Source organism: Panicum hallii, chromosome 5 (genome assembly GCF_002211085.1).
Source record: "Panicum hallii strain FIL2 chromosome 5, PHallii_v3.1, whole genome shotgun sequence".
NCBI lineage: Eukaryota > Viridiplantae > Streptophyta > Magnoliopsida > Poales > Poaceae > Panicum > Panicum hallii.
The window spans coordinates 18,162,778-18,186,633 of record NC_038046.1 but is presented as its reverse complement, the minus strand read 5'-3'; the positions used below and the strand labels follow the sequence as shown (position 1 = coordinate 18,186,633).

Here is a 23,856-nt window from a genome sequence, read left to right as displayed (position 1 = left end):
AAGGAATTTCAAGTAGGAGACTTGGTCTGGGAAGCAGTACTACCATTAGGAACTAAGGACGCGGCATATGGCAAGTGGTCCCCGAATTGGCACGGGCCGTACAGGGTTGACCAGGTCCTACCTGGAAATGCGTACATGCTTGAAGAATTGGTTGGCGTCAAGTTTTCAGTGGCAGTCAACGGCCAACATCTTAAGAAATACTTCCCAAGTATGTGGGCTGACGAACAGTGAAGCCGATGGCACCCATCAGGCAATAAGCCGATATGGCCAGCAAACTAAGAAAGGTAACACGGGCCGAGTCGATGGCGTTTTGACAAGACAAGAAACGAAAAAGGAGGCCGATGAGTATGATCGGCCCATACGTTAACAAAAGACATCAGAACAGCCGAGGTGAAACAATCGACTCTAGAAGTTTTGTAGCAGTTAATCACCACAGGTCAGCTAATGGCCGATGTACAACCATCGACTTCAGGGTCACGACATGAAAATATAGAGTTCATCTTGGGCGGGTCTTCTGGAGGAAATCATCGATGGCAGCAATGGCATCAAGGCGGATGCGGTCAACTTCAGCAATCACTGCTTCATCTTCTTCGTCCGCCCCCGGCACCACTTGCTTGCTTAGGCCGCTCAGCTCGGCCAGGTCTGCCTTCAGCTCAGCGGTCAAGACTGCTGCCTCCTGTTTGGAACCTGCAATAAGATCCTTCTCCTCTTGAATGCGCTGTTTGGTGGCCCGGACTTTAGCCTCAAGGTCTTCTAGTTCTCTCTCCAGGAGATGAAGCCGCTGGGCAGAGGCAGTTGTGTCAACCTTGGCGTCGAGTTCTGCTTTCTTCTTGTTGACTGATTGGCACATCTCGGTGATGATAGTCCTTAAGAGCGACTGGGAACGCCGAGTCTCAATCCGACGGCGAGCCTCTGCCACTTTTGCTCGGAAAGAAGGGAGGTACCCGGCTGGCAAAAGCTTGACTTGAAGGCTCACAGGGAGCTGGGAGTTGACCTCGTCAAGGATCTGCTTCACCGCGCTGGAATCCTGGATCAGGGCGTCAATCGGACCCGATAGGAGATCCTTCATACGGAGAAGACGATTGGCAATGCTGGTCAAGCCCAGGGGAGAGTCATCGGCTTCCAATATGGCCGATCCGATTGAGGCAGGATCAAACGCGAGGAGCTCTGAAAGATCCAGATTCTGGCGGAAAAGAGGGTGAGTAAGGCATAGAGGAAAAAGACCAAAGTAGTAAAAAAGAATAAGGCATACCTGTCCCGAGAGAGATGTAGTGATAGCCGATGAAGGAACGATCGGCTCCTGAGGGCGCGCCCCTTCCGAAGGCTGAGCGACGACGGTAGAGGCCAGAGGAGCCACGCCTCCAGAAGAAGAAGCAACAGCCGATGAGGTGGCGGTCGGCTCTGCTGGATGTGTCTCTCGTGCAGGGAGATCGGCAGTAACTGAAGTGATGGATGGTCTTTCCATAGAAGGGCTAACAAGGGACGCGGTCACGACAGGCTCCTGCGGACCTGGCGAAGCAGCCGAGACGTCAGCCGATGCAGAAGGATCCTCCAGGATTGCTGCACCAGGATCGCGAAGAGTGATCAAAGCCCTGATGGGCACATCCACGTCCTCTAGCACTTTCGAAGATGAGCCCTTCTGGCATAGGGGCTCCTCCCCGCTGGAGACGTCCACGACGGCAGGCTGCAAGGGGACAGAGTATGATTAAAGAAGACAGCCACGAACAGAAGTCCGATTACGAAGATAGGAGGAAGATCCGAACCTGGTTAACAACTGGAATTTCTGGATTAGGGGAAGATGGCGCAGTTTCCTTCCGAACCTTTCTGACCAGGACCTTCCTCGTCTTAGCGCGAGCTCGAGGGGCAACAGCCTCAGAAGATTGCCTCCGCTTGGGGGTCAGCTTTGCAATACTGGGCTGGATTTGCATGATGCTCTTCGAAGGAGATGGTGTGTTTTTGCCGAAAAGGACCACAGGGGTGATCGGCGAGAAACGGAAGGGCGATCCATCATCATTTGTCGACTCTGGGCCATCTTCCTGCTACAGAAATGAAAGACGAAGTCAGAAAGGGTTCAATAAGGTCAAAAGAGAAACATTAGTCGAGAAGCAATACCTCTCCAGCGGGAATTTCATATTCGGAATGAACCTGCTGCAGCATCGGACCCAGAGCTCTTCGGAAAACGTGGGTTTTCCACATCGACCACCACCCCTCAAACTCGACAGTTGAAGAAGTGAAGGTTAGATTGGCAGGGACAGATAGGGGAAGGTCTGTAAACAGACCGTAGCACCTCTGGGTGGTCAAGGCATCAGGGAGATCCACCCTATTGGATGTCAAGAAGTGAAGAAGAAAATGGGGAGGCACCTGCCCAAGACCAAACTGCCGGGCTGCCACGACTGGCTGGTAGAATTCATAACTAGGCTTGATGATCCGATTAGAGGTACTCATGCCAACTGGAAGAAGGCAAGGCCAAACCATGATGGAATATAGGCGCCTAGTGTAAGCGTCATGGGAAAGATCGGCCAGCCGGAACATAGCTGGGTTCTTGAAAAGTTCAGAATCGGCATATGGAAGGAAGTTTGGGTTAACTAGGACTTTGTAGAAAATCCTGAACCAGCGAGAAGCATCTAGGGGATTCAATTTCCCGCCGGGGAGACTGTATAAAGCCTGCCCAAAACTGGTACACCTAATCTGTCTCCCACTCAGATCAGGGAAAGAATTGCCAACTAAGGAAGGGAAATTGGGGATGGAACTTTGGAAATAAAGGTGAGCCCACAATTGGATGAACCACCACGGACCACCAGTTCTGAGTTTCTTCTGTGAAAGAAGGCTCGAAGTCATCAGATGAAGGTATCTGTAAAGTTCCCCAAGAAATAGTTTACCAAGGCCAACAGGGTGACCCTTGGCCAGCTCGTAAGCCAGGGAGAGGTAATTCTTGGTTGGGGCAAGGGAAGGGCTGCAGAAGAGGAAATGTTCAAGCCACAGATTTAGAAAGGCCGTGTGCTCCTTCTCCGATACAGGACCCTTGCTCTTCTGATGTTGGCTCAAGTATGTACTCCAGTTAGTACATTCTGCCTTGGAAGACAGTTTGAAGGGAACTATAGAGAGTCTATAAGCAGAAGGACAAGCTGATGATATGTCTAAGCCAGTGATCATCATGACATCCAGCAGCGTTGGTGTCATCGGACCGTGCCCAAAAAGAAAACAATTCAAGGCATCGGACCAGAAGTAGCCGATAGTCTTCAGAAGGTTCTCATCTTTTTCAAGAGGAGAAAGGGACAGAGACAGGGCATTGGCTATCCCGATGGATTCCCATAGGGGCTGGTAGGCATCCGCCATTCTGTTGTACCAAACTATCCAACCTTCAGGAGGATTTGGCCAAGCGCGGAGGCTATCTGACCAAGACTCTAGGTCTATGTCCTGACTCACAAAAGGGATCTGATTGGCTTCGGATGAAATCAGATCTACGGGCTTCTCGAAGGAACGAGGCCCGAGGCAGTAAGAATTGGGGGAAAAAGGGTGTGGTAAGAAGATATCGGAAGCCTGAAAAAACCCCAAGGAAACAAGGTTGCCGAGGAAAGAGTCATTTAACCACGCAGTAAATTTCACAGTTGCTGTATTAAATTAATGGGGGTCGAAGTTTACCTTCAGACCAAAGACGGCGGTGGCGGTGTTTGAAGATTCCGCCATCAGGAGTCTTGAATCGAGATCTTGGAGAGTAGATCTAGGGTTGGCGGCGCAGGATCGAGTGTGCGTTTCAAGGAGCAGAGGAGGATCTTGCGGCTAGGGTTTATGAGCAAAAGAGTTGCGCAGTCAGCCTGGATTCCAGAATCACCAGAAATCTGCTTTGGATTTGAGGTCCGGCAGAGGGTAAAACAAATTGGAAGGTTATTTCGGATCCGGATTGGTATATTCTAAGGCCGATGTGTTGCCATCGGCTCTTGAGCAGATTGTTATGTGCAAGAAAATTATTGATACAAAGAGGATTCCATTCACAGCAAGCCAGTAAGTACAAAAAAAGAGCTAACTGCTCTTTGAAACAAACTAATGGTGGTACTACAGCCTACCACTAGTACACGCGAGTAGTCTTGCGGCGCTTGGTCGGCGGAGCAACACTAGCATCACTATCATCGCTACTGTTGTCACTGTTGCCATCATTCTCGCTGCTGGTGTGGGTGAAGCTGTCATCATCTTCGGCTTTCTCGGTGTTGTCGGAAGCTTCGTCTGATGACCTGCCAAAGAGGAAGTTACCTGCCATTGGGTCTTCATCGGAAGAAAAGGAATCGACTTTTTCTTCTGAGGAGGAGAAGTCTTCGCCCCAAGATGCATCATCTTCGTCCTCCTCCAGCTCGGCTCCGAAGAGGAGTGCAAGATCCTCGCCATCGGTCAGAGATTCATCATCCTCCGACTGGAAATGGAAATCCCATTCTTCTGCATCCCAGTGTGGGGGAGCACAGACTTCGTAAGCAGCTATCGGATCATATTCTGGAGTTGGCTCTTGGGAGGTTTCGGATTCAAAAGAGATGACAGAGGAAGCAGCAGAAGAAGAGGCCATAACAAGAGAGAAGAAGGAAGCGTAATGACTAATGGCTGTGAGAGAAAGATGACTGGGGAGATGCCGGGGGTAAGTTTATAAAGGTAAACAGAGAGGTGAAGTGAATCAGCACCGTGACAGTTCCCTAGGAGACTGATACAAAGCAGGCACATCCATTGGAAGTCGAAAGGGCGTGGCTGTACGGATCGGAAGCCGAAGGGTCGAGGCGATTTTAAAAATAGGTGATTTCGGAATTACCATTGCCGAAACCAGGGGGCATGTGCTATCGCCATAATCTGACCGGGCCAGAAGTGGAACATGGAGCAAGATGGGCTTGGAAGGCAGTCACGATAAACTTGCGAATCGGACCGTGTACAGGAGAATGGGGCCAGAAAGGCCGTGTAATTTAGATATAGGCAGTTAAGATTCGTGTCGTGTTTGGTTAGGGTTAGTTAAAGAGGACAAGTCTACAGACTATAAATATGTACCATGAATAAACAAGAAGGACAGAATCATTCATCAACAACTCTCGGCGCATCGCCTCCCCTGTTTTAGGGTTTTCATCGGGTAAGTGCCATGCGGCCCCGATCATGCTTTGCGTGATCGGGGTAGCATTACCCTTGCTCGTTTGTTCATATGTTGCTCGTTCTGAAGCCTCGTAGATGGCGAGTGGCATTAGTTATCCTAGCACGCATAGAGTGATGTTATTCTTTTGCATCTTAATCACGCTTTGTTCGTTGCTCTCGTGTGCTTAATCATCGTGTTCGATCACGAACGCGATGATTGTATCTTGTTTCGTCTTTATCAGTAGATCCGATCTGTTATGGCTAGTTTCTGTTTATTTAGAAGCTTGGTTTGATATGTGCATGATTAGGCCTTGCAAACGAGTTGAATGTTCCGACAGGACGCGTTAGTATCGGCTTGTAGCTTGAACAGGGGTCGCTCTAGGAATCGGCTTTTCGGTTGTTTCTGTAATCTCTGTTTAGATTGTTTGTTCCGATGCTTTCGTGTATCTGTTAGGCTCAATCACGTGTAGGATGTTCCGATCGTGCAGTGAGGGCTTAGTTATCGTGGGTTGGATTAGATTGATATTTACGAAGCAAGGCTTATTTATATATATATATATATATATATATATATACACGTTGCATGTTGGCTGTTCCAAAGATCCGATCCGGTATTGATGCAATCGGCTCTCTATAGCCGATACCGGGGAGGAGGTAATGAGCCGACTACGGCTCGGACTAATCTTTACACATGTTTGTGTACGCAGGAGTTTGACACGTCACACCTTCCTGATTAGGTGCAGGATCAGGTGGCACGCCTAGAGACTTCAAGTTAGGGTGTGCGCCAGATCACTGGGCCGTTGACCGAGGGACCGGGGCCCACCAGCCGTCCCGGAAGCCTCCCGGCTCCTCGTGTTGCCTGTCATTGCCCGCCAGTGGGTTTTGGCCGACAACGGCACCCTGACCGACTCGTCGCCTCCAGCTCTCACCTCGCTCTCTCCGCCCACTCTTGCCACTGGATCTTGAGCACGCTCGTGTTCTAGATCTGGAGCTCTCATCCTCTCCTCAACTCGGCGGCCGCCATGGTGCTCCGATAGATCTATTGCCGATTTGTGAAGCTATGTTGAACCATGGTGCTCCGGTGATCCGGTCTCGTGGATCCTTGGTCTTGTTCTTGTATTCTTGCTCTAGAGCTCCTTCTCGTGGTCTCGTAGATCCTGGTGCCCTGGTCCTGGTGCTCCATCTAGCAGCCGCTATGGTGCTCCGGCTTTGCATATCGGTTGCAGATCTGTGAAGTCATGAGGAACCAGTGGGTCGTTTGGTCGTTGACCTCGTTGACTGCTCTGGTGCTCCAGTCCTGCAGCAGGTAAACCCCATTTCCTTGGTCTTGTTCTTCTGTTCTTGTGCCTCTGTTCTTGTTCTTATGTTCTTGTTCTTTTGCAGGCCGTTGAGGGACTAGAGCAGCCGCGATGGCCACCAACGACGAAGGGTACTCCATCAATGATGATCTTCGTATGATGGGGCTCCCTGGAGATGACGAAGAGGACCTTGTGGTGGACCAGGAAGCCCTGTTCGGCCGTAGCACCGCCTCGCCAATTAATCTTGCTGCTGACAACGGTGATGGTGATGGTGCAGGTGATGCGGCTGGTGCTAGTGCCGAGCCCGACACCGTGACCATCAGCGCCAAGAGGAGGCGCCCGTGCACCTCTGATGTATGGAATGATTTCGACAAGGTCTACAAAATTGTGGACGGTAAGAACATTCGCTCCCAAGTTGTATGCAAGTATTGTAAAACTGTCTACTCTGGTATGTCTTCCAATGGTACTGGTCATCTGCAATAGCATAGAGAGAGATGTGAAGTTAGAAATGCTAAGTCGCGTGAGTCTCGTATGTCTCAAACCATGATCCAGTTTAACCCTGATGGTAGTGTGTGGCATTGGGAGTATAATGCTGAGGTTGCTCGTACCCAGCTCTGTCGTTTGATTGCTAGACTTGATCTTCCTATATGTTTGGGTGAGGTTGATGCTTTTGAGGAGTACATTAAAATTGCCTACAACCCTAGGTTTGCTTCTGTGTCTAGGTAGACCACGACTAGAGATATTGTGAAGTATTATGCTGATTGTCATGCTAAGCTTATTGCAACTTTGGGTGATGGGGTTTCTTCTGTTGCTCTTACATCTATGATATATGGTCTGGAAATGCTAAGGACTACCTTAGTGTGGTTGCCCATTTTGTTAACTCTGATTGGCAATTAGAAAAAAGGATAATTGATCTTAGGCTCATTGATGTGTCTCACTCTGGAGAGATATTGCTGAGCGTTTGCTTCATGTGCTTGAGGAGTATGCTTTGGCTGATGAGGTGTTTGCTATTACTTTAGATAATGCCTCTGCTAATTCTAATGCGGTGGAAAGACTGACCCCTAGATTGTCTGCTTATGTTGGTGAACTCTTTTTGCATCAACGTTGTGCCTCTCACATAATTAATCTGATTGTTAAGTGTGGCTTGAAAAGGCTTAAGCCTTACCTGGAGGTATTCAGAACTGCAATTTCATTCTTGAACTCTTCTAACCAGCGCATTGCTGCATACAAAAACTATTGCATTGCTACTGGTGCACGACCTAGAAAGTTTGGTTTGGACATGGAACACATTCAGTGTGTTCCTCCAGACTCACTATCCCAGGGGACAAGGTGATCCTATGCTCTTGACTGAAGCACATTGATATGTTGGTGAGAAGATCTTTGAATTTCTTCAACTTTTCTATGACTCAACTTTATGATTTAACTATTGCACTCTCTGGTATTTATTATCCTACATCTCCACTAATACTGCATCATATAATTGAGATTGTTGGCCACCTAAATTCTTTGAGAATGATAGTTTACTTAAAAATGTTGTAGTCCCTATGAAAGATAAATACCTGAAGTATTGGAGTGACATTCTCATACTTTATTCTGTTGCATTCATCTTGGATCCTAGAGCTAAGTTAAGAGGTTTCAACAATGTGTTACTGTTGTTAGCTAAACTTACTGGTACTATTATTCTGCTTACTTCACTGAGGTAAGAGCTGAGCTTGCAACCATGTTTAACATGTATAATAGTAAGTTTGGTACAGTGAGATTGCAGAAGTCTGCGCAACAACCCTCTATTGGTAGGAAGAAAATAGGCTGGGGTAAGATTTTTGCATTTGATGGTGCTGGCTGGGGTAAGATTTTTGCATTTGATGGTGCTGGTGCTTCATGTTCAAGTTCATCTGGTATGGGTTCTTGTATTTCCTCCACACCCTCTCTATCTAGAAGGACCTCAGCAAGTGCCGTGCTGCATGCAGCAAGCACTACTGCTGACCTTGGTATTGGATCTGAATTGTCTTCATATTTAGATAGTGACATTGTGGACCAATATGATGCTGATGACTTCAACATCTTAATCTGGTGGTATGAGCACAAACTAACCTATCCAGTATTTTCAATCTTAGCTAAGGATGTTTTAACTCTCCCTATTTCTACCATCTCTTCAGAATCTGCATTTAGTATTACTGGCAGGATCATTGAAGAAAGGCGGCGTCGACTAAACCCGGAGATGGAGGAGATGCTCACCTGCACCAAGGATTGGGAAGCTTGTCAAGCAAGGGCCCAACACTCAGTGGAGAATAAAGATCTTGAAACTTCATTTAGAGAACTTTTTCTTGATGGTCCAAGTTTGTAATTGTAATATTGGGGTGTAACTGTACTGTAATGTGGTTGAACTTGAACTATTTGACTTGAGCTGGGCTGGACTCTTTTCCTATCTAGAGTTTTCTCACTAGGTGTGAGTTTTTACCTAGATAGATTTTTAATGAGGCAGCCATTGCACTATAGCTCAATAATATTCAATATTTGGATCATCTCTTATCTCTAGGCCTGTCTTTGTTTCTTTCTCTTTTGAATTATAAGTTTTCTTGATCTGGTACCGTGAAACTGCTTGAATGATTCATGTTTTCCGCTTGATACATAGAGCATGAGTTGAATGAGTGGTGATTTGTGGCATAGTGTCTGGGCCGGCACAGACATGTAGGGCGCGTGCCGAGTGGCCTGGCCCGGCCCTATTACGAGGGCTTAGGGTCGTGCCTAGGCCGCTGAGTCGGCACGTCGGGCGGTCCAGCCTGGCCTGATTAACTGATCGGGCTAGATAGGGCCAGGCCGAATCGTGCCTAGGCCAAGCCGTGCTAGGACCGGATCGTGCCGAGCGACCCATTTGGAGAAGAGAAACCGGTAAAAATGTTAGGGCGTGTTTGATACAAAGTATTTTTGGAGTATTAGATAAATACTATAGTTTTACAAAATACTTTAGTTTATAAAAGCTTATAGGTGTTTGGATGTAACAAACTTTGTAGTTTTAAAAATCGTAGTATTGTTGAAATCGTAGTCTTTTTGGAGTTCAAAAAACTCCAATCCAGATCTTTGTTCTAAACCTGTGGTTTTACACATCTTTTAACTTATAAAACTACAGTTTCTTGATACTATAGTTTTCTAAAATCACAACATTCAAACGGACCCTTATTCTCTATTTAGCCCATGTTTTGTTGACGGCCCATTCCCAGCCCGTGTTTTTGCCCCTGCTCGAGTATTTTTCTTCGATAATGCTACATCATACGTTCAATACCGCTTAATTTCTTGGACGCATTCCAGCCGAGGTAGCATCAATGCAAATGCTCAATGCAACTTGTCTCATGCTTGGTACAAATATCAGATGGGTCCCACCTGAGACTTATCCCACCAAGGCACCTACCAGCATTAGGATTCAGCATTATTTGATCTGCTTCGCTCACAGGTATCGCCATGAACTGCCCCGAGAGCAGCAAGGTCATGGTGGTCTGCCTTCCTTCCCATCTCCCTCCTTCATCCCTCTATCCTACGTACCCATCCAGCCAACACCTAGTAACTCCTAATTTTCTCAAGACTCTCCTCACGCCGTCCACCCGCTCTTGTCGCCTCCGCTCTCCTCTTTCTTTCCCCTCGCCCTGTATCCCTCTTCTCCTGGCGAGTGAGCATCTGGTGCCTCTCGGCCGCATGCCCTTGCTGGTGGGGCCGGTGGTAGAAGTCACCAACGTCCCCCTTCTGCTTACCTTTCTCACTCTGAGATTTGTGAGGTCTCAATATTTGATTCCGGTTGTTGCAATGACTTATTTGAGATGTGTTATGGCGAGGATTCGGCATTGGATGCTTGTAGAAATGTATTTTCTTAGAATCCTTTCTATTTTGTTGCAGTAGATCATTTGGGATGTTCAGGTTGTCTCATTTCCATGTTGCAATTATAAATTATTCTTGCAACATTCACGTGTCAGATGTGCAACTAACAATAACAGTACGTGCAACATTAAGATTTTTTTCATCTTGTTGTTCGCGGCTGTGTTTTTCTCTCCTGATTGGATGGTAAATGAGATATCTTTTTCATATTTCTTATGTTGCAACTATATTTGGACGTGTTGTTCAAGAATTTTTCTGAGGCATATGGTATTTTGGGATGTTCCGTCTGATCACGATACCTATATTGCGGTGGGAGTTTCACGGAGGGAGCTGCGTGCCGTCCGACGCTAGACCCTGACGTCGGATGTCCGGGCGCTAGTAAATCCTTTTTTTTTTGTTTCGTCATCAGTCAATTAATTTTACTGCTGATCTAGAACTTCTGAACTTGTGATGTGAATGTGATTACTGCCGATGTTATTCCTGTGTGAACAACGTTATTGTTCGTTAGCTTCGACCTTGCATGTGTGCTGCTGAAATATAGTCATGTTGTTGTTGTTGGTTCGTTTCGAAGTATCTGTTGAAGAGAGACTGTAATCCAGGAGATTGTTTAGTTTGAGGAGCAAAATATGTTTGGGCCGCTTCACAGTTTTCGTTTCTCATGCATTACCTCACTTCTGAGTTCTGAATTAGATTGGCAACGTACTAATAGCAAGTGGTGTGTTCTCCTCGATCTTATCATCTCTCGTGCTCATATTTGAATTTGATATTTCTAACACCTTGCTTCCTTGCGAGCAGCATTTTTTTTTATCAATTCTACTACCTGATCTATCAAAATAGAAAAGAAATAAATCCAGTAAGCTAGGAGCATTGCCGGTGCAGAACTGCAGATTGTTCAGTTCAGTATCCTTTTTTTTTGGAGCAACCAGTTTGAAACACCCTTGTGGCCTGCATCTATCTGGGGTAAATACCACATGCCTAGATACTACTCTTCATATAAGTCCTAATTTTATTTACCATTACAGGTACTACAGTAACATGTATATGATGACACTGATCAAGATGGTCATCAATCAGCGTTCAGCACTAGAACAATATCAAGTGTCATACGGCCGTGGACGTCATCTCGACCTTGTTGCTGCTGCCGTCGTCGACGAATCTCTTCCAGTACCAGTGCTGGCCCCAGATGGTGTCCATCTCCTCGATGGGGATCCCCTTGGTCTCCGGCAGGAAGAAGTAGACGAAGAGCGTCATGACCACCTCCCATGCGCCGAAGAAGTAGAAGAGGCCGAACTTGAGGCGGCAGAGCAGCATGAGGAAGACCTGCGCGATGGCGAAGGTGAAGGTCATGTTGAACACCACCACCGCGCTCTGCGCCGCCGACCGGATCTCCAGCGGGAAGATCTCGCTCGGCACCAGCCACCCCAGCGGGCCCCACGACCACGCGAACGCCGACACGAACACGCAGATGCAGAACACCACGCCGATGGCGTACGGCCGCGAGATCTCCGCCACGCCACTCGTCCCGAACTTGACCGCGATCAGCGTCCCAAGCACGAACTGCCGCCATGCATATAGATTGGATTATTTATCTACCATTATTAAGGTTGAAAGGATAATGAATGGATTAAAGAAGGTACCTGGGCAAGGATCATTTGGGTGCCGCCCTGGAGGAGGAGCTTGCGGCGGCCGAGGCGGTCGACGGTGGCGATGGAGACGAAGGTGGCGATCATGTTGACAAGGCCGGTGATGACGGCGGACATGAGCGAGGCGGTGCCGCCGAAGCCGATGGTCTTGAAGAGGACGGGGGCGTAGAACATGACGACGTTGATCCCCGTGAGTTGCTGCAGCGTCGGGATGAGGAGGGCCATCGCCAGCTGCGGCCGGTACCGGCGCTGCAGGAGCGTGCTCCAGGGGTTTTTCGCGATGGCCTCGGTGGCGTCGCTGGCTGCGACAAGGTCGTCGAACTCGAGGTCGACGTCGTCGGTGCCGCGGATGCGGCGGAGCATGACGCGGGCCTTCTCCGGCTTGCCGCGGGCGACCAGGGAGTTGGGCGTGTCGGGGAGGAAGATGGAGCCGCCGACCATGATGACGGCCGGGACGGCGGCGAGGCCGAGGCCGACGCGCCAGCCCCAGCCGCCGGGGATCTTGGCCGTGAAGTAGTTGATGAGGTTCGCGGCAAGGATGCCGATGGTGATCATGAGCTGGAAGCTGATGTTGAGCATGCCCCGCATCTTCGCCGGCGCCATCTCCGACAGGTACAGCGGCACGGACTGCACGCCACGGAGGAATTTATTTGGACATCACACAGTCATACACGGCATGCAAATTGGAGTAGATCCAATTTCCTGATCCGATCTTAATTACTATATATACCTGATTGCTGAAGCCGACGCCGATGCCGAGGAAGATCCTCCCGATGATGAGCATGGCGACGTTCTGCGCGAGTCCGTTGAGGATTGCGCCGGCGAGGAAGATGACGCCGCCGCCGAGCATGGACACCCTGCGGCCGCAGCTCTTGGTGATGTATCCGGCGAAGAGGGAGGCGACGAGCGCGGCGAGGTAGAGGGAGGAGGTGAAGAGCGTGAGCAGCGTGCTGTCGAACTTGCAGTACTGGTTGGTCTCCACCACCTCCTGCTCCTTGGCGTACACCGACGGGAAGAACTTGAGCAGGAACGGGTCCATGGACGTCACACCGCCTGTATTGGATCATTGCATTTCATCATCCGGAGTACTTCATGCATGGATGATCAATACCGCAAATTAAATCACTTACCGGAGATGCCGATGTCGTAGCCGAAGATGAGGCCGCCGGAGGAGGCGACGAGGCAGGCGAGGAAGACGAAGACCGTCATCTTCCCCGGGTACTCCTTGCCCTTCTCGGTGAAGTTGCCGCCGGCCATGATCGACGGCCGATGCACCGAAACAACACCGTACCCAGGAAGCGGAGGGAGAAGGGGATCGTCGGAAGAGAGGAAGTAGGATGAATTGGCAGTCGAGTAAACGTAGGTATTTATACGGAATATATAGAAGGTAGTTAGAGAGAGAGAGAATAGAGCCCTATCCAATCTTATCCATTGTAATCCCGAGTAAATCCGTCCAAGAAAAGATTTCTACTGCTCATTACCTTGCTATAATTTTTTTTGGATAATGACCCAATGAACTAGTATGATTGCCAGCTGACCGTTATCCCATGGATCCTACGCTAGCTAGGACGCGTCTCCAACCAAGTCCCTGAGAGCCACGGTAACAAACTCATCCCATCCTCCGCGTGCAGCAAGATAGGATCCATCCATTTCCTCGACGTGTACGGAGTACCTGACGCCGCACTCTACGCTGGCAGGCAGCTAGCCGCTCCATGGTGGATGGCTAGCTCCACGTTGGATTACTGCGCGCGGCACGCTCGCATTGATCGTGTCAGCGTGTGGATTTGTTTTTTTTAACGTTTTTTTTTCACACCAAAGGTATTTCGTATTTCTCTGGACTCTAGGGTTACTTTTGTTTACTAGTTCGTTCGTGCATGGATGCAGAGCAAATTCGTCTGATGCAAAGACGGAAAATGGAGAAGTAGAGTGCTGCTGCCTAGAAGGGAAACTATAATTTTCAATGGCATAGAAGGGATGCGTATAATTTTTGATGGCATACAAGGATTAAATTTTTTTCTCTCTAGATACTACGGGCTTACGCGGTCACGCTAGCTAGACCTTGCGAGCTTTGATGGGCTTTATTGTTGGCTCGGACTCATTTCTTTGTTGCTGGGCTGACTCCATTCATCGAACAGAAGGGGGGCCGGCGTACCGCACGAAGGCCAAAACCTACTCTGCTGGAAACGCCACCGCACTCCCACGGTCCCACCGGAGGTACTCCGCCCAGCAGCTCCGGCAGCCACCGGCCGCCGTCGCGGTGATCTGGTGCGTGCGGCGATCGGACTCATTGAGCTCGACACTGCATTCCGCCGCCGGTTAGGAAGCCTCATGTATTCCCTAGCGCGGCTATGGCCCCCCACCACACTACACAGAAATGCCCTTACTCGCTCGCCACCGCCGCCGTCTGTGCTTCGGCGAATGTCGTCCGTTTAGTTAGTGGCGGCTCGATGCATCTGAGTTCCGGATTTTCCTTAGAAATTTTGACATCGTCAAGGTAATCATCCCTTTTATTTGCTTTCTTCCTTCGTTTTTCGATTTGCAGAATCTTGACTAGAAATTGGGTAAAGGTTTGAGTGACCTTAGGCTTAGCTACTACCCATGTCAAAAATGCATTTGTGCGTTTTCAGAATTAGAGGGAAAAAGATGTATTGTTCTAGATGCTGACACACAAAATTTTCTTCCGAAACTTGACCATATATTCGCTACAAGAGAAATACAAATTTCTTATTATTTTTCTTCAAAAAGTGATAGACTCTTTGTATTTTCACAGAAGGCGTACGGTCAACAAATTTTGTGTGTCAATATAATTATCCTCGATCAATGTGTATGCATTTTTTTCCAGTGCAGTGTAGATGAGCATATGCTTCTTTTGGCTGCACTTATAGAAATTGTGCTTGAAGCATTGAACCAGTGTCTGCTCATCCATTCACATAATAAATATATATTATCTGGGATTGGGAACAATAACTGACATGATTAGTCACCCTATATAGGATGCTCCTGTGGAGTTTTCCACCAAGTACTGAATTACTGACTCGCTGAGACACTGAGTCAATGATTGCGCAAACAAAGTATGTTTCTTTTTCTTTATTGACGAAGAAGACTGCATTACAGAAAGGGGGAAAATAAGGTTGGACATAAAATTGTCACAAGAACAGAATCAGAAAAAGGAAAGACCGCATTATCTTTGAATTATAAAATTGCAACTCAAAGCGAGTCCCAGATGTTGCAAATAACTAGTATTACTTGGTGGCAACTGACTCCTATTCATAAGCCATGTGCTAATACAGTGGGAAGATCAAAATACATTCCATGCTAGTGCTATCAAATTATTACTACGCAACACTGGAGTAACTAATAAGATCTTTCAATTATTCATTAAATGATGATACCTCCATGTTTTATGGCATCTCATGACTTTCAGATGAGACGAAAGGCATTGGGGGCATACGAAGATTCTCCAATCTCCCTGTTAACATGTTTACCACCTTTATCATTGCGGGTCAGTTTCTTGGGTTCCATTGAATGCACCATAGTGCCACAATGGCCAGCTGTCTAACCTTTTCTTTCTCATCTCCTGTCATTTCCCTAGCTACCAGGTCCTGCCCAGTTATTACTTTCTCAAAGATTCACTCTGGGAGATAAACCTCATTTTGGCCGTCGACACTTGGGTCTGAGTTCTTCCTTCCGCTTACTATTTCCAAGACCAGCATGCCAAAACTGTAAAGATCTGACTTGTGGGATACACCCCCAAAATTACGAGAATAGAGCACTGGCGCAATATACCCCATAGTAGTGCCTCTTGCTGCTGTCAAGGTAATGATGCTTTGATCCCTTGCGCACAATTTTTGCAAGGCCAAAGTCTGTGATCTTTGGATTGAAGTTGTAGTCCAGCAAGATGTTGTGAGGCTTGATATCAAATTGGAGGATGCGCTTGTTGCATCCTTGATGTAGGTATTCCATTCCACGGGCAATGCCTAAAGCAACATCTACCATTTTGTTTGGTACTATGAGCTCTTGAGAGGTATTAGCATAACACGAGAAAATATATTTCTCCAATGACTCATTGGGCATGAATTCATGAATAAGGGCATCGTCCAGTTCCTTTTAAGCAAAATCCCAATAGACTTACAATATTTGCATGATGAATTAGTCTTATAGTTGCAACTTCATTGATGAATTCTTCTCCCTCACCTGTAGAGTTCTCTAACATTTTGGCAGCCACAGGCACTCCATTTGGTAGCTCGCCTTTGTATACAAACCCAAATCCACCCTCGCCTACTTTTTCCTTGAATCGCCTTGCTATCTTCTTAACTTCAGAGAAAGTGTACCTTGTGGGTTTCGAGCTGCCACATGTCTTCAGAAACATTTGACCTTCAAGTGTATCTCCTCGTTATACCTTGTCTTGAGTGAAAGATAGAGTGCAGTAGCCACCAATAACAAAAAGAACGACTAATGCGGCTACAGAGGATGTAGCTGACAAGAAAAGAATAGGAAATCAGCATACTGTATCAGGATAGAAAGGCACCCCTTTATTTTTGTGTTTTTGATCAGACTTTCTTGGCCTTAATTTGATTGCTGAGGCTTGCTACCCAGATGATCTGCAGCGCTACTTTGCAAGATAAGCTGACAATGCAAATATTTATGAAATTCAAAGAATTGCTTAGTAGCATCTCAATAGTCGAAATCAAACATTGTTATGATATATAATGTATGGAACCCACATTAAGAAAAACCGGACCATGTGGATATGGATTTGACCAGTAAGAGGTCATACCGGGATTCATGCATAAAGTTTGATTCCTCTATGGGCTGAATCCGCAGCATCGCCCACCATGTTCACACCGTGTGCAATTGTCAAAAATCTCACGTCCATAAAAACAATAATATGATGTAGTCACCGTCACGGAGAAATTGAGTATTCCTTCCGCTTTCTCCTTGAGTGTTGAGCCAACACTTTGGATCGTCAGAAAGAAGCTATCAGATACGTACGACCCTGCAATCTAATGGAAAAACATACTGGTCTGCATAAACATCTCACCCAAAGTTGGTCGTGTTGCTAAGGCACGAGATTGGTCCGTAGATATAATCGGCAACACGATCACTTGGTGTGAACTCTGTTAAGCAGCTTACTACTTGGTATGAACTCTATTAATCAGCTTACCATCGCCGCCTATCCAAAATTAATGCATAAGGCTGACTCCAACCCGGCTCAGCCAATTTGGCAGCCATTTTGTGGTTTGCAAGGCCGAGCTATTTTGCCAGCCCACCTTGGCCCGCCGGGTCTCCAACGCGCCGAGCCAGAATGGCTCCCGCAGCCCGTGAAAGTGTGGTTGGCGCCAAAGCAGGGACATTTCCCTCGTCCGCCATCCCGAACCGTAGAGGGCACGCCTCGCCTGTTGGCGCGTGACGATTTTCGGCCGGCGTGACCTGCCGGAGGCGGCGGCGCGAGTGCGACGGCAGGACCCACCTGCCCCTCCCCTGCATTTGTAGGAACGACGGCGCCTTCCCTATCAACTGGACCCTACGACGGCGCGAGCGTTGTCCGGTTTACTCCCTGGTACGACGGCACGACGGCGCGACGACGAACATAGGTAATGTTCCTGGCGGCCTTCTTGTGATCGATCTCCGTATTGCCGTAGTAATGGTGCTCTGGTTTACTCGCAGGATCTCCCCCAATCATCTCCATGTCGTCGGTGCGGCTTGTGTCAGGCGTGTTCTCGAGTGCACGCAAGAGAAGGCTCCGTCTTGAAGCCGAGGCGAGTCAGGCCGTCCTCCTGGCCACATCACGCCGTACTTGAAAATGGGGTGGATCAGTTCCGATGCATCGTGTTATTTTGAGGGATAGGGAAGGCGCTTGGGCTGAGCTTGTGAAGCGTTACTTCGCGGAACAACCTATGTTCGACAACGCCACATTCCGCCGCCGGTAAAGATGGCACCTACAAGCAATTGATTAGTCGGATTATTGTATTGCAATTTGTTAACAATCGCTTGTATGACTGTGTTGTAGTTTTCGGATGAAAAAAAGTGTATTTAACAACATCTATGAGAAGCTTGCTGCCAAGAACGAATATTTTCAGCAGAGAGCCGATGGCCTTGGACGCATGGGATTTCATGGCAAGCATAAGTGCGTTGTGGCTATGCGGATGCTTGCCTATGGCACTATAGCCGACTCCCTTGATCATGGTTATGCCATGGCAGAGAGTACCGTTTTGGAATGTGTTAAGGAGTTTGCCAGCACGATCATTTCTGAGTTTGAAGAAGACTACCTAAGACCACCTAACCAGGCTGAGTTGAATCGGATTCTTGCAGAGAATGAGGCTCGAGGCTTTCCCGGGATGATTGGAAGTATCGATTGCATGCATTGGGAGTGGGGTTCTTGTCCGGTTAGTTGGCAAGGGCAATATATTGGACGAACGGGGCGACCGACTGTTGTCCTTGAGGCTATTGCAACAAAAGACTTGCGTGTTTGGCATGCATTCTTTGGAATGCCAGGATCAAGCAATGACTTGAATGTGTTGGATCGCTCACATGTGTTTGATGATCTGGCCAATGGAAGAACTCACCCCGTAGAATACTTTGTGAATGGTAACAAGTATGATATGACATACTATCTTGCCGATAAGATATATCCTGATTGGGCGACGTTTGTTAAAACTAAAAGTGACCCTATAAATTCGAAGGACAAGACATTCGCCGAAGCTCAAGAAGCTGCAAGAAAGGTGTGGAGCGTTGTTTTGGTGTCCTTCGGTCGAAGTTTCGGATAATTCAACAAGCCGGGAGACTCTGGAGTCCTCAAGATATAAATACCATAATGCGTGCATGTATCATTCTTCACAACATGATTATAGAGTCGGAGCGGGACATGGAGACAGATGAGAACGAGTTTCGTGAGGCCAATGACCCACCAATTCTTAGGGACAGAACTATAGCCGAGCTTAATGACTACATGGCTGCATACCATAAAATCCAGGACCGGCCGACATCCAAGCGCCTGCAACAAGACCTCATCGAGCACCATTGGATGTTGAAAGGAAACGAGATAGGGCCATATGCGCGGAGGTCTCGGCAGTAGTTGAATTTCAGTGGTCATTTTGGTGGTCTTGAATTGCAGTGGTTATTTGGTGTAGTAGTAGTAGTAGTAGTCACGTTCTAGTAGTAGTAGTCAGGTTCTGGACTTTCTAGTAGTACTCAGGTTCTGGACTTTCTAGTAGTAGTCAGGTTCTAGTAGTAGTAGTCAGGTTCTTTTGCTGTGTTCTGGCTCTCGAGTACCAGAACATTGTTGTTGTAAATATTTACAAGAACATTGTAATCAGGTCCTGCTAGGTCTTGTGTTGTGTAATCAGGTACCAGGTACCAGAACAATGTGTAGGTGTCGAGTACCAGAACAATGTGTAATCAGAACATTGTTGTTATAAATATTTACAAGAACATTGTAATCAGGTCCTGCTAGGTCTTGTGTTGTGTAATCAGGTACCAGAACAATGTGTAGGTGTCGAGTACCAGAACTTGTTGTAATCAGAACATTGTTGTTGCTCTCGGGTACCAGACAGCTCTTGAGTACCAGACAACATGGCAAACATAGTACATCAGGTCCACATGCTCCAATGTTACAAATGAAATGGCAAACATAGTATATCAGGTCCACACACATATTGGTCACACATAATCTTACACATCAGTTTTGTTCAACAATAAGAAATTTAACACATGAAATCACTGAAATCAAACATAATACATCAGGGGTGATGGTCATCTGTAGCACCAGAGGTAGATTTAGCCGGGTTTATTCCTTCCTTCTCCAGTATGTCTCTCTGTTTCTTGGCAATCCAAAACCGAACAGAAGGACAGAAAGAATTCAGATCAGTGAACATTATTTGGGCTTCAGTCTGAAACCTGTTGGTTTCCATTATATCTCTTTGTAGCTTGATCTGTTCAAGGGAAACTTCCCTTTGGTCATGAGAGATCTCCCTCTGCAGTTCAATTTTCTTCTCCCCTTGTTCAATCTTAGCAAGCAATGCTTTTTGCTGTAGGTCAAACTTCGCCCGTTCAATAGCAATCAACTCTTCCTTCTGTTTTGCTTCTTGTTCATCTAGCTGCTGTCCTCTATTATGTATTTTCTGCAACATTTCGACAGCAACACTTGACGATGACTCCTCTACAGCTGCACGCCGCTTCTTCACGCTGTCACGGCCTTCCGGTCTTTCAATCTGTGCACGAGTAGCAGGGGTCTCCAATGCAGGAGCTGGCTGATTATCTTTGTTCACAGGCTGTTTAGGCTTGTTGCACTCCAACAGGTAATTGTTCCATTTTGGTTCTTCACGCATTATCTCCCAACAATGTGCAAACTGCCATGGTTTGATTTGCTCATAAACTCTTATAGCATCTTTGACCTGCAGACAACCAGTACATTGTGAAGTAAGACAACCAGTACAATTTGAAGCAGACAACCAGTACAATGAGACATAAGTCAATACCTTATCCAAATCATTCTTGCCACTTTCATTCCTTCTCTGAATAGCCGAATGAATTGCAGTAAATTTGCTCACTGCCTTTCGTATCGTAGTCCATCGGTTCTGAATAGAGACTTGGGTTCTATTGCTACCTATGTCCCAATTCTCAAGAAAATACTTATGCAGTCTAGCATAAAATGCATTGCTAGTCTGGGATGCACCTGCAATCATTTTAAGAACTATGTAATTTTGTGTGGTCATTATGTCAATATTCTATGAAGATTACAATGACCCTGTGTGGCAAAAGGTACCTGTGCATGCATCTGTGGAAATGTTGAGCCATCCAGACACTATGACCCTATCCTCTTGAGGGAGGAATGCTTTACCACGATGAGAAAACCCTTTCTTGTTGGCAGCACCAGTGGCAAATTGCTCCCCATCTATCTCCTCAATTTCTTCAGTGTTTACTTGAGATGGCACATTGGGTTCACTAAATTCCTTCAGTCCAAAAGCAGTGGAATTAGGCACAATTTTTTAACATGTAACTCTCTACAAACAATGAAGAAAAGTAAAGATATACCATGTGTGTAGTTTGCAACTCCAAATCGAAGTCATTTGCCATGAACACTTCGGATGCATTGGTATTACCACCATATCCTGACAAATGCCCCTCCATTCTGCAATAACATATGCAATCAATTGCTGGTTCAGATCACAAAGAACACACATGCAAGTTCAGAATATAGTACATATATATTACAAGAAATATGGTGCATTGCAACAGGTCTCACAAAGTTCAGATCACAAGAAACACAAAGTCTAGTACATATAAATTACATAAACAGGGTGTACTGCAAAAGGTCTCACAAACACACAAACTTAGTTCAGAGTTCCACATAACAAGATACATAAAGCCTCCTCTAAAACACTGGAATAACTAGGCATCACTGTCAGAGGAAGGGTGGTAGCATCGGCCATGGAGTCAATGGCAAAATCAAGGGTCTTCTCAGGGGACGTCATCTGGAATGGGAAGGGGACGCAAACAAGTTAGACCCGATCCCCTTCTTCCCCATCCAGATTTTGAGGCTCTGCGGCACAGCAGAGTAGAAATGCTATTGGAATCGAGCAAAACCGCGCAAAATACACTCGTACCTAGCAAATCTAGATCGATTGGGGAACCCTAGGGTACCCATCGGTTCCCCATCCCATGGATAGCTCGCCGTGCATGCGAAATCTGACCCAGAACCCTAGGGTAGAACAACGAATCGAGGTGGGGAAGGTCAAGGCGAAGCTTACCTTGCTCGCCGGCGTGTCTGCGCCGCCTGGGTCGTCGCTTCCCTGCTCCTCTTCCGCGTCGCTCGTCGTCCGCCTGGTCCTCTGCGGGAGAGCTGGTCGTTTGTTTCGGGCGGGCTGGCGGTTGGCCGAATCGCGTTTGCCTCCGGGCCGAGCGGGCGGCATTTTGCCACTTCTCTCTCCTAGAATCCATTTTGCAACGCGCGTTTGCATGCCGGGTTGGACGCGGTGCCGTGCGCTACAGTGCCGCTGCGGGAGCCAATTTACATTTGCCTTGGCTGTTGGCGCGCCGGTTGGAGTGAGTCTACCGGTGGGAAGGATTGCTCGGGGTTGACCAGTGATGAATCTAGCCAATATATGAAGGGGGGCTCATATCTCTTCTCTTCTTCTTCCTCCTCTATATTTTTTATTCTTTCTTCCTAAAAATGAAGAAAGTTTAGGAGGGTATTCATTGATCTTGGGGAGGTAAGGAGGCTTGAGCCCCCCTTTAAATCTGCCTCTGGGGTCGACTGTGCTATGAGGGAGTGCTACTGACATGAGCTTCTAACTGCAGGAGGCAGAGTTGTCCACACGCGGGGAGAGCGTCAGGTAACCTCTCTTGTAATCTATGGTGGTCACTTTGAAACTGTAACTCTTGGTCTGTGGGTAAACCAGAATGGTGTCCTGGCCGGAGCATGCTAGCTTCAGGCCTGGTGCTCTGCATAATGATGATGTATTGCTGGATTCAAGCCAGAAAGGGAACCTAATCTCCGGCCCATGGTTGCTGCATCGAGATGGCGGACAGTTGCTGAAGAAGTCTTCATCATCCCATGCCGTAGTCATGGAGATTCCTTCTTTGAGAAGACACAGCAGCAGGGCTGTGACAAGAAATCCAGTCATCTTGTTGTGATGATAGTAACTGAGAGAAGAAGAGGAAGATGAATGCTGCAAGCTTTGCAAAGCATCAGCTCTTATAGATTATTACTAACTTCAAGGGTAGGGCTAAGTTGTGCAGTAGTGTTATTAATTGTAATCATGTGTCATTTGAAAAAAAATTATAACTATGTGGCTGAGGAGGAATTCCGATCCAACTCTGACTGGAAACTTCCTGCCGCGCGCTCCGTGATCGCAGAATCAATTCAAACCAGTCCTGTCCCATCAACTATAAATAGCTGTGGAAGAAAGAAGCCCTTCCCTGTGGAAGAGGATGTTTTTTGATTTTGCTTGGAAAATACTTCCCCCGTCCAAAAAAAAACGTAACCCTCATTTTTCGAAGTCAAACAATTTCAAATTTGACCAAATTTATTTTAAAAGAATTATTAACATTTAGTTTGGTCAATCAAACAATATCCCAATCATGCAGAGCTAGCCTCGGGTAGCTAATTAATCTTCTTGACTTCTCAATAGAAAATAAATATTACTACCGGATACAAAGGGGGGCTAGGGGGCTCAAGCCCCCCTACCTTCTCAAGATTAATGGATAACCCCTAAGTCCCCTTCTGTTAAATCCGGACCCATGGGACTGTGCACATGGCGTACATATTCTAGACAGGGGATGGGATATGGTCCATGCCCTACATCAGTTGTAACTATTCGACCGGTAATAGAACTAGTCGGAACAAGCTACCCAAAAAATACTCGGGTAGAACTCATGAGCCTGTATCCGGCTAGAATTTCCATGTAACGCTGTCCCTCAAACTATATAAGGGAGGGCAGAGACCCCCTCCAAATAAGATCACCCCGATCAACACCTAAGGCAATACAAACCACATATAGGACGTAGGATATTACGCTCTCGGTGGCCCGAACCTGTCTAAACTTTGTGTTCCTTATACCTTCGAGTTTCTGATCTCGGCGACACCCTACCTATAAACTCACCACCTCGGGGGTATCCTTTGGTGGCGTGGCAGTAAAATACCGCCAGCTGGCGCGCCAGGTAGGGGTGTTCATCGAGCATCCACCAGAGAACTCGATGGCATCTCAACACCATGCTCGATGAGGGTACAACATTCATTTTCGGCTCTTGGATCTGCGTCGCCAACGGTCAGGTGGCTTCAACGGCCACCTAGCCAACTCCAGGAAGCTGGAGGCCTCTATACCAAGTTGATGCAGAGACCTCAACAAGTTTGTCGGCAACCTTTGTCGGTGTTTTACCGGCTGCCCACCGAAGGGTATACCCAAGGTGGTAAATTTAGGTGAGGAGACGCTGAGATCATGAACTCGAAGGTG

At 47.3% G+C, this 23,856-nt stretch overlaps 2 protein-coding genes across 2 annotated transcripts; both read right to left on the bottom strand.

Annotated features, from left to right (window-relative positions):
* Positions 1 to 11,205: 11,205 nt before the first annotated feature.
* On the bottom strand, positions 11,206 to 13,223 carry LOC112894565 (sugar transport protein MST8-like). Its single transcript, XM_025962316.1, has 4 exons — positions 13,033 to 13,223; positions 12,633 to 12,955; positions 11,897 to 12,529; positions 11,206 to 11,816 (listed from the first exon to the last, which is right to left on the bottom strand). The coding sequence occupies exons 1-4, from the start codon at positions 13,157 to 13,159 to the stop codon at positions 11,361 to 11,363; spliced, it is 1,539 nt and encodes a 512-aa protein (XP_025818101.1). The 5' UTR covers positions 13,160 to 13,223; the 3' UTR covers positions 11,206 to 11,360.
* A 2,076-nt stretch (positions 13,224 to 15,299) lies between these two features.
* Positions 15,300 to 16,624, bottom strand: LOC112894654 (rust resistance kinase Lr10-like). The gene is given in 3 exon segments (XM_025962424.1): positions 15,300 to 15,741; positions 15,743 to 15,994; positions 15,996 to 16,624. Coding segments are annotated over 3 exon segments (738 nt in total). The 5' UTR covers positions 16,272 to 16,624; the 3' UTR covers positions 15,300 to 15,531.
* Positions 16,625 to 23,856: the final 7,232 nt, after the last annotated feature.

Bases quoted from the DNA above. Each gene is read 5' to 3' on its own strand.
- LOC112894565 (XM_025962316.1), bottom strand. From the start codon at position 13,159: ATGGCCGGCGGCAACTTCACCGAGAAGGGCAAGGAGTACCCGGGGAAG. The intron at 12,956-13,032 runs GTAAGTGATTTA...GATCCAATACAG, and splicing joins CTACGACATCGGCATCTCCG to GCGGTGTGACGTCCATGGAC. The intron at 12,530-12,632 runs GTATATATAGTA...CGTGGCGTGCAG, and splicing joins GCGTCGGCTTCAGCAATCAG to TCCGTGCCGCTGTACCTGTC.